This window comes from Charadrius vociferus, unplaced genomic scaffold (assembly GCF_000708025.1).
Source record: "Charadrius vociferus isolate BGI_N301 unplaced genomic scaffold, ASM70802v2 scaffold15, whole genome shotgun sequence".
NCBI lineage: Eukaryota > Metazoa > Chordata > Aves > Charadriiformes > Charadriidae > Charadrius > Charadrius vociferus.
Window position 1 is genome coordinate 11,873,148 of NW_009650064.1, and position 10,938 is coordinate 11,884,085.

A 10,938-nucleotide genomic window follows, 5' to 3' on the forward strand; every position below is an offset into this window, starting at 1 on the left:
CGGAGAAGAACCACATCTGTAAGAAACTTGGCCTGTTTATTCTTTTTAAACACTGTAACCTGAGTTGATTAAATGCTGTTTACTTCCAGGTGACCGTCGCACATACATTCACGCGCTTTTTCACGGGCCTTCATACTTTTTTTTTCCACACGACGCGGTCTCGTTGGAAACAGCGGCGCCTTCAGCAGCTCAAAGCGCGGGGTAAACACCCACCGCGTGCTCCGCGAGAGAGCATTTACGGCACCGTCACCCTGCCACGTCCAACTATTTAAAAAAAAAAACAAACCAACGATATTAACGAGGAGGCGGGGTTAACGGCTTCGCCCCTGGCGCCTGCGCACTGGCGCGGCGGCGCGTCCCAGCGGGAGCGGCAGCAGTGGTGGGAGGTGACACGGCGGAGCGCGGCAGCGGTGAGTTTCTTCCTCCTTCCTCAGCCGCCATTTCGGGGTGCCGTGAGGGGAATGCGCTGCTGCCGCGGGGCCGGAGGTGCTGTCACCTCGGCCAGGCGATGTGGGCCACCCTGCAGCCCTTCCAGCCCGAGGTCCAAACCTCTACTCTGAATGCATGCCCTGAATTTGTGGAACAAGCTCGTCAAGGCGGGGACAAAACTCAGCTGTGGTGGGGAAAAAGACGCTGGTATTTAACCAGAATGCGTGTTTTGGAGTTACTGTTTTAGTGAGGATTTTAGATGTAAATGATACTTTTTTTTTTTTCTCTGCTACGTGAGGCTGTGCCGTTGTAGTGGATGTTAGTGTGCTTAGGGTTCCATTAGTGCTACCAGTCGTTTATGGATAACAGAGTAACTTTAATCTGTAGGCACAGATGTCTGTATCTGTTCAGTGTTCTATCTGTATACAGTTCTGTGTCCTGAGAAGTACCTAAAGGGGGCCTACAGGAGAGCTGGGGAAGGACTTTTTACTAGGGCATGTAGTGCTAGGATGAGGGGGAATGGCTTTAAAGCAGGCTTAAATTAAATATTAGGAAGTAATTTTTCACTTTGAGGGAGGTGAGGCACTGGAACAGGTTGCCCAGAGAAGCTGTGGGTGCCCCATCCCTGGAGGGGTTCAAGGCCAGGCTGGACGTGGCCTTGGGCAACCTGGTCTGGTGGGAGGTGTCCCTGTCTATGGCAGGGGGGTTGGAACTCGGTGATCTTCAAGGTCCCTTCCAACCTAAACCATTCTATGATTCTATGTCTGTGTTTATATAACTGAACCTATGCTTTAAAGGCTATGATAAGTGAAGAACATTATCAGCATAATTGAAGCATCGTACCCTTTGCATTTTACCTAACTTTTGTAGCCATCTCTACCTGTTCAGGACCAAGGCTGAAAGAGGCAAGGACCATTAGATCAGGATGACAGAACTGGGGACTTGTGGATGGTGTTGATTGCATAGGGCTCTTTTATAATGTCTCAGTGCTGTTTTTTAAATAATAATTTATCTAATCTTTGTGAATCTGCAAGTGTTACAAAACTGTTACTCATCACTTAAACTCATCACTTAAAGACTGGAGCACTTAAGTAGGAAATACCTCGGAGGCTTCTGAAAGGGCTAGGTCTCAAAAACGAAACAGACTTCCAAAATGCAGAATATCATTGCATCATTGAATGAATTTGTGGTCTGTTGAGGGTGTATCAGAAATAATGTATGATAAGCTGATTTGTATTCATATTTTTCTTGAAAGGAGAGATTCATAGAAGATAAGGCGGCTAGTATTGCTTCATAATACTTAATACAGAAAACACTTTTAAATGACTGGGATCTTATAACTTTGTTATGTAGAATCAAAGCCATTTCGTATTTGTGTTTGGAATAAACCCCTAGAACAAAGCACAGAGGACTAAAATACAGAAAGGATAGATTTGGCCTTTAAGATTCTAATCTTCTAATTTAAGATGTTCAAAGCCATTTAAACCATACTTAAAAATAGACTAAGCTGTATGTCAGCAGTCGTCTGCAGTAAATTACAGTGAAGATTCTAGTATTTTTAAGCAAAAAGGCCCTGAGCTGTACACTGTATTCAAGAATGTGCTTGTGTGTAACCACACTATTTGTTTTTTCAAAGCTTTTATGTACATTGAGGTCAGCGTCTAAATGTAGAATCTTGTATATGCATGTGTCCTTCAAGACTGAGGCTCTGTACTTGTTAATGTTTTTCTGTTATGCCTTTTTGATAGTCACAAAATGTGGGGAAAAGATCTGGTAACTTAGACTAAGCTTTTAATACTTTTTAAGTTATTTTTTTTTAAGAGTAAAGGACAGGACAAACTTCTGTATTCCAGCAAGGAGAAAACAGTGCAGTCCAGAACAGGGAGAGCGGAAAATTAGAATTTGTAAAAAAATAGCCATAATGATGTTTGTGTTAATCTATGCTTTTGATAGGCTATATATCTAAGAAAAGATGGCAGACCCTTGGCAAGAATGTATGGATTATGCAGTTGCTTTAGCAAGGAAAGCTGGGGAGGTAAGTATAAACTATTTATAAATAATAACATTATTTATTAAGTCTAGTATGTATGGAGCTTTGATGTTGAATATTCTTCTGAGGAGTAATTTGTCAAAAACATAAATTGGCAGAATCGTTCAGTGATGTTCAGGTTCAAGATTTTCATGTATACAGCTTGGTTAATTTAAGAAAACAACTTTGCACCTTTCTTTGGACCAGAGTCTGATTAAAGAATAAGGAGTATCTTTTGTTCCTTAATTTTGATTAAAAAAAAAAAAATTCTGAATTGTGGTCAACAAAGAGCATCTCTGTTTTCCCCCTTAGGCTGCACCTGTGTACCTTATTATTTTACCACCTGAAAGCTGTTGACAGTCTTTCTTGCAGACACCTCAGTCAACTTTATACAGTGGCTTGTTGTTGGTACAAGATATCATATTGTGTTCTCTTTATGAAGACTGCTTCTAGGAATAAGAAGTATCCCTTGCAGTGGTGGTACTTTGCCCATTTGTGATCTAAGAAGGCTTAGAACACGAAAGAGTTTGCACATCTTGGCAGAGCTTCAACATAAGAGTGGTTACTAAGTGTTCAGTTCTTGATAGTTCTGCTTGGTACATGTGAATGCTATTGCAGCCAGACAAGATGGCACAAGTACTGATTCTGTCTCTTGAAGCTGCAGAATCTGCAAAACATTGTCTCTGCAGCGACCTCATTAAAATTTTCCCTCAAAATCTTTCTAAGTAGTAGTAAAATAATTCTGTGGGCTGTGAGGCACAGATTCTTGCTTAAGCTGACTCTAATTGTTTTAAGATCATAAATGCAGGGTCTGGCTAAAAATAACTGACTTAAGCTCCGTCTTAAGTGTTTTGTTCAGTTCTGGTATTTAAATTTATAAATCTAAAACTTGTCCTAACAAAATAGAGCTCAGTTTTATGTACCAGCTCCTGCAGTTAAATCCAGGTTTTGTCGTTGCTTGTGTTTGCGTTTTGTATGTGCAGTATAGAAAATTACAGTAAAAATGAGGCTCAGATTTTTAGGAAAACTACTATTTTCCGTACTGTTAATGGAGAAAACGGTTTTTTTTCCCCCCCATTTGTTAACAGATAATCCGTGGAGCACTCAAAGAAGAAATATCCGTTATGACTAAAAGTTCACCAGTAGATCTAGTGACAGAAACTGATCAAAAAGTAGAAAACTTCATTATTTCTCTGGTAAAAGAGAAGTATCCTTCTCACAGGTACGGGTTCTTATCAGTACACTTTTGATAAAAGAAGGGGAGAGGTGACTGAAAGAGGAAAATGGATACTTTCTGATTTTGCTCTTGGTAAAATTTCATTACGGTTGGCATGCTGGAAAGTTACAGAATTCTCCCTTACCCTGAGTATATTAAGTATTTTAGAGTAGTGGTGGGTTAAAGTTTTGCCCAGGACTGTAGTAATAAAACAAAGTGTCCCCAGGGTCTACTGACGTGAGTTTAGCCTTGCTCAAGACTTATGCTGAAAGTCACTTCCAGTTGAGCCAGCTGTAAATAACTTCTTGGTTATTTGTGTTGGAGAATCACAGATGGCCCCAGGATACCAGGAGCCCCAAATTTCTTGTCTGCTGTTGGCTGTTGAAACTAGCACGCATTCACTGTCTCCGATGGATGGGTCCCATGGTACTGCGTGTGCCTTTGGCAAATCTCATATCGTTTAAGAACATCAAACATCCTTAAAAGAAGACAGAAATAAATTTATTATTGAAGGGTGAATTATATGTATTTTACTTACTTTTACTTACATAGAGTCATAGAATGGTTTAGGTTGGAAGGGACCTTGAAGATCATCACGTTCCAACCCCCTGCCATAGACAGGGACACCTCCGACTAGACCAGGTTGCCCAAGGCCATGTCCAGCCTAGCCTTGAACACCTCCAGGGATGGGGCCTCAACAACCTCTCTGGGCAACCTGTTCCAGTGCCTCACCACCCTCAAAGTGAAAAACTTCTTCCTAATGTTTAATCTAAACCTGCCCTCTTCCAGTTTATAGCCATTCCCCCTCGTCCTGTCACTACATGCCCTAGTAAAAAGCCCTTCCCCAGCTCTCCTGTAGGCCCCCTTTAGGTACTGGAAGGCCGCACTAAGATCTCCCTGGAGCCTTCTCTTCTCCAGGCTGAACAGCCCCAACTCTCTCAGCCTTTCCTCATACATGAGACTTTCTTTCCAGTTTTGACATAATGGCTCAAATTTAGTGCAATTTCCTTAAAGTGGGTTTGCTAATTTTTCTTGCTTTTTCTTGGAGATTTTCTTGTTATAGCTGTACATGTGAAACATAATATATATGCATAGAATTGGAACAATGGTGGTGACACAAAATATCAGTAACATAACCAAATTAGTGTAAGCATATAGACTTATGGAATGAACTTGAAACAGATTCTGTGACACTGATAAAGATTTTAGAATATTTTAGCTTCTTTTTATATTAGATAATTGATATCACATTAGACATACTGGTGATGAATTTCTCTTTCTAATTAATTACTCATCCACCTAAATAACTGTGCAGTCTCTCTCTTTTCTTTGTGAAGATCCGCTGCTTTTTGGAAGCATGCTGTTTATTTCTGAACAATCATTTTCACTTCCATAGTTAATTATAAAACTCCTAATCAATATTAAAGGGACCTTATTTGTTTACTCTCAGCAGTTCTCATTTTACATGTTTGTGGAGGAAAGCACGTTTGATGCATACTTTTCATAGGCTGAGTAATATGTGATAAATTTAAAAACATGAAAAAGGCGTAGTAGAGAATTCTTCCCGCTTAGACTCATCCCAATAATTTTGCAGTTCAAGCCAAATACTTTCATGAGCAGCAAAAATTGTGAAATTTGGTTTTCTGCAGCACTGTGCCTTGTGTTTCCTTTGGGTTTAGCATTAGGGTTGAGCATGTACTCTGCCGTCTTCTTCAGGAGGAGCTCTGATTTGGATTTCATCCCTTTACCATGTTACCATTTTTGTAACGTTTGTAAAACTAAACAGTTTTGAGACTAACAACTTTCTTTCATATTTGGATTGAAATCAGACCACAAAATTAACAGTTACTGCAGTGGTCTAAGCAGATCCATATGACCACAAAGGCTTTCTTCAGTTAGAACACAAGCTAAAAAGTAGTGTTTTATAGTTCATATAAACTTAAAGGTGTAAATAGCTACAAGTATTCTGACTAAAATTTGATGATGCTGTTACTGGGAAAAAAAATTATAAAAACTTCAGTGTTAAAATGTAAAGTTAATTACATAAAGTTCTTTTCATCACATATTGTGCTTATCTCTGACATCATAAATATCGATGCAGGCTTGGTCAGATGTGGTTGGTGCTTTCCAGATGAATTGTGTATTTCTCAACATTTTCCTTGTGATCATTGATGGTACAAAAACCTACATTTCAGTTTAAGAATATCAATTTCAGTGACAGTGTTGTAATTCAGAACTTTTAAATAATTTCTTTGTATTTTTTCAATGTGTTTGCTACTCTAGCTTCATTGGAGAAGAATCTGTTGCAGCTGGAGAGGGCAGCATTTTGACAGATAACCCCACATGGATTATAGACCCTATTGATGGAACTACCAACTTCGTACACAGGTCCACCTTTCTTTTTTTTATGTTAATAACTTAATCTGATTACCTTTTTTCTTTCTCCAGTTCCATGAAAGTAAGTTTTTTTTCACTTTTAAATTGCATTCAAAGAGATACTATGAACTTGTTAATAGTTACAATTTCTTATTTGCATTTATTGAGAGCCTTTGGGCAGGTTTTATATTCATTTTAATATTTTTGTAAGTGTTACAATAGTCTTACTCTGTAACCAACAGCAGTTGTTCCCTGAGGGGCCCTTACTGTATAGCAGGAGTCAGCAGCCTTTGGCACAGGTGCCAAACATAGGTGGGCAGATTTTACCAGTAACGCAACAGGACTCAGAATTAGGAGTTGCAGCATCTTCATGAGGCAGTTGCACCTCCAAGTGCTGACGTCTAAGAAATTTCAAATTCACTGAGATCTAGGAGCTGCTTCTGTGAAAGCAAGCAAAATATTACCAGTGATTGTCTAGAAGTATTTTGTACCAGGGTGAGCAGGGGACTTTCAGTGTAATGCTGACTGCCTATTCGTTCTGTCTTTGAAATGTGACAGATTTTGGCCTTGATGAGTTTTTCTGAGTGTACTTGATTCCGATTTTGAAATGACTGCTGCTATGTGCACCATGGCTTTGAACAGCTGCTGTATCCTGCTAAATAACATGTTGAAAAAGCTGTAAGAAAAAAACCCATTCTGCTGGATATAAAGACTTAAAAGTCTGTATTTTTTGCAGACAGTAATTAAAGCAAATGTTTTGGAACTGCAAATTTTGAAGAGTAAAAAATAATTTAAAAAATTAATTGGTCGCTCATTAAAAACTTAGACTGAGATGCAGCCCACCATGTCCTATATACTCCCACTGCATTCACTCTTCCCCCTGTGTTCTTCCTTCTCACTTCAATATCTGTCTTTCTCATTGCTTTGGTGGAGAAAGTGGAGGTGGGGGGAGAGGTGACTTTCTTCTTTTGGCGAGACCGTTTTGGTCAGCATATTCGTCCTGAGAAAGGTCAGTAGCATAGAGGCTTGCTTGTGTTCTTTGACTATGAAATGACAGTCAGTAAGCTAGTAACCGCTGTAACAGGGATGACAGTCCCTAAGCTGCAACAGGCTTAGTTCCAGTGGGTGGAGAAGTTTGCATTTTAAGTGGTAATTGGTGTTCTTGGGTCTATTTTCATAGTAAATTATGCAAGTTACAGAAAACTAAGATTTTCTCTAGTCCAAGTTTCTTTTTGAAATATGCATTACATTTAACTGCACATTGTTTTTATTAAGAGTAAGCGTGGTAATGAAAGAAGCATAGTATCTCACTATAAATTAGTGAAATGTTTTGTTTTGTAGGTTTCCATTTGTGGCAGTTTCAATTGGCTTTGTTGTAAACAAAAAGGTATACTTTTTATTACTTTAATCAATCAAAACCAAATTAATGCTTTTTTGCTAGTTATAACTAAGATCTGTATTTTCACAGTAAATAGGTAGAAAAGGAAAAAAACCTCAAGGTATCTTTACTTTTTCTTGCAGATAGAGTTTGGAATTGTGTATAGTTGTATAGAAGACAAGATGTATACTGCCAGAAAAGGAAAAGGTGCATTTTGCAATGGTCAAAAACTTAAGGTATCAGGCCAAGAAGGTAAGCTGAACTGAGTAGCTTATTCCTAGTAATTACATTTATTTTGCAAATGAGGCATCAACGGTTTTATACCTGGATATATTCCTGTTTTTTAGCTCATAGTTTTGTGTTACAAAGACAAGGTTTTTTTGGCCGTGGTTTGTTCAGTTTTGAGAAACAGTTTTTATGTTCTCTTTGATGCGTATAACATGCTTGTAATCTTTGCAAAATCAGGACTCAGCAACTGAAGATTTCATTCCCTGTATGTTGTGGTTAGTTGGTTTTTTTTAATTCCCTGTATGTCTGTAATCCATCTGTGATTGTTCTTTAAAGTCTGTAATAAATATACCAAACAAATCAATTTCTTCCAGGTGTGAACTAGTGGTTTAAATCAGCATCAGTGTTATATACTTACTGCCCTACATAAAGTAAAATCCACACTTAAAGTGGGACCTTTAAAGATCTGAGAACTGTTCTCATTTTTATAGCAATAGAATTTTATTTACCAATGACATCGATTAATGTATATGTACAGCTGAACCAGATTGTGTTTTGTTTGTTGTATTTTATTTTTTCCTGCTGTTTTCATCTAAGAGCAAGTTTTTATACATTCAATATATGTAATATTTTTATTAAAATACCTTACTTTATTCAGTCTTATAAGAAAGCAATGATGTAAACTCTGCTAATTACTGTTATTATATAAGTTGTACTGTTGGAAAAATGAGGGTTTTTTCTTTTCCAGACATTACAAAATCCCTTTTAGTAACAGAATTGGGATCAAATCGTGATCCAGAGACTATAAAAATAATTCTTTCTAACATGGAAAGACTTCTCAGTATTCCTATTCACGGGTAAGATACTTCATAATTTTTATATTTGCTGGTAGTGTTTATATTGTAAATATGTGAATATGGTTGTTTTCAGGAAGGTTTGGTTGCATTACATTTGACACCTTAAATATGAAATGTGATTTAAATGTTTTTGTCTAGTAGCTTTTGCAGAGAAACTCTTAAGTGTGTTTATTTCAAGCTGCGATATACGTAAGAAGACCCAAGTAACCAGTATTGAGAGGCAAAGCATGTTTGCTCTTGTAGGACTAAAATGCATTGTATTTACTAGTTAAAAAAATGAAATACAGTTTTGTGCCTTTTTTTTTTCCAGAAACACACAAGGAGTGAAACAGGATAAACAGAAACTATATTACATTTCTTAGTTTCCTTTCCGTGTAGTAATGAAAATCATTGTATTTTTTCTATATATATAAGAAGACAAAAGTAGATCTCCCTTTCCTCTTTCAGCATCGTAAATTTTCTTTTTAATTCGTCCAAGTAGTTGAAATTGTCCCTAAACTGCTCTTATTTTGGTTACATTCCCTCCTTCCAATGCCTACGTTTCCACAAACCATTTTATGTCTAAAAGTGGTTTCAGTACACAGTTTTTTGTTACTCAACGCTCCTTATGCTTCTGATCTAAAAGGGTTTATAGTTTTATGCTGAGATTCTCAGGATTCTTGTTTTGACGCTTAACGTAGATTTTTTTCTAAAAGTCTTCTGATGTCATTAAAAATATATGCTAAATTGTAGAGTAGGGAATGCATTGTAGGTATGTTGTCAGTTCAACTTTGGTATTTTATTTGTAAACAATACATTGAGATTGGAGTTGATTCAAATTGCTTCTTGCAGTAACTTAGCTGATATCAGTTACAATTTAATGTACATTTTACTGATAATTGAAATAACTGCAGTTATTTGTACAAATCACAGTTACTTAGTGCATCAACATTTCCGAAAGAAACTGGAATTTGTAACACAACAGTTTTGATGAAGTTATCCAGGCCAGATTTCTGCTGTGTAATTTCTTTTTTGTGATTACTGCTGTTAGTTTTTTTTTCAAGATGCTTACTGAGCATCACCAGAGAAACTGAAGTAACTGTTTTTTGAATGCTAAGAACAGTGTACACTCTACTTGAATCCTTGTATTCAAAAATCAAAGTAGAATATCTGTTGTTATTTCATGGGTAGATATCTTCCATAATATGTTTTAGGTTAAGAAGTTGTTTAAGATGTGTTTCCACTCTAAAACAAAATTGTTTAACAGAATTCATAAATGTAATTTCTGGAAATCTGCTACATTTGGGGACTTCTTCAAGCTACTTAACCAAAACTTCATTCCCAATTTTTTATTTGTTTCACTACAGCATTCCATCATATTTTCTCTAGCTCAGTTCACTTTGCGTGTGATGCTTCTTTGTTCTCTGTGCAGTGTACACAGACATTGTGTCTTTCTTACAAACTGTTCTCAATTGAAAAAACAACTGTCTCCTTTAGGATTAGAGCCGTTGGTACAGCAGCTGTGAACATGTGCCTTGTGGCAACGGGTGGAGCTGATGCCTATTATGAAATGGGGATTCACTGCTGGGATATGGCAGGGGCTGGAATCATTATTACTGAAGCAGGCGGAGTACTGCTTGATGTATCAGGTAAATACACAGGCATGCTCTTTTGTCCTTTTACATAGCTAAATGAGAGCAAAATATAGCTGAAATGAGAAGGCAAAAAGGTTTTTCAATCCTCTTTCCAAGTTACCACTACTGAACAGAGTTCCCATCCAGTTAATAGAGTCAATTCTATGTTTTTAAGCTACAAGACAACTTTTACTCCCTTAGCTGAGCACCTGGAAGAGTGAAAAAAGACAGTAAACAAACACTGAAAAGAATTTAAATGTAGCTCACATACCTGTTGTGTTAAATGCATTTTTATCCAGGGCCAAACTTGGTCCTAAATAGTAATACAGCATTTACACTTGATTTTTTTTCAATGCTCATTTTCTTACCTTTTAATTTTCTCAATATATAAGCTGGTTACTTTGCTTGCTTTGATTTCCAGGTGGACCATTTGATTTGATGTCTCGAAGAATAATTGCAGCAAGTAGTCGAGCTATAGGAGAGAGAATAGCCAAAGCACTTCAAATAATCCCTCTGAAAAGGGATGATGCAACTAACTGAATGCCAAAACTACACCTTCAATGTAATTATATAATGTTGTCTTATACTCCCATGTGGTGGTTCTTCTACACCTTGAACCTGATTGAAGGATACATAAATAGATGGTAGTCTTTCAGTACCAGTGTGACTGCTAAGTAGTGTTTTGAGATTGGACCAACATTCTAAGTAAGCTTTTACTGTTAAGTACTTTATTTAACATCACAATTACATAAAGATCCATAGAAAGAAGCAAATATATACAACTAATATTTTCAAGTTTTATACTACACTGG

The 10,938-nt window shown here is 37.3% G+C and overlaps 1 protein-coding gene across 1 annotated transcript; it reads left to right on the top strand.

The window, feature by feature from the left end:
- The first annotated feature begins 2,364 nt into the window (after nt 1-2,364).
- IMPA1 (inositol(myo)-1(or 4)-monophosphatase 1) lies at nt 2,365-10,666 on the top strand. The gene is made up of 8 exons (XM_009891873.1): nt 2,365-2,464; nt 3,547-3,680; nt 5,958-6,062; nt 7,392-7,437; nt 7,572-7,680; nt 8,405-8,513; nt 9,990-10,141; nt 10,548-10,666. Exons 1-8 carry the CDS (start codon nt 2,402-2,404, stop codon nt 10,664-10,666), a joined length of 837 nt encoding a protein of 278 aa, XP_009890175.1. The 5' UTR covers nt 2,365-2,401.
- The last annotated feature ends 272 nt before the right edge of the window (nt 10,667-10,938 follow it).

What these genes read in the sequence shown, in the direction of transcription:
- IMPA1 (XM_009891873.1), top strand. Translation starts at nt 2,402, where the DNA reads ATGGCAGACCCTTGGCAAGAATGTATGGATTATGCAGTTGCTTTAGCA. An exon ending in GAGAAGTATCCTTCTCACAG is followed by an intron (nt 3,681 to 5,957) that starts GTACGGGTTCTT and finishes TTGCTACTCTAG; the next exon opens with CTTCATTGGAGAAGAATCTG. An exon ending in AGTACTGCTTGATGTATCAG is followed by an intron (nt 10,142 to 10,547) that starts GTAAATACACAG and finishes TTTGATTTCCAG; the next exon opens with GTGGACCATTTGATTTGATG.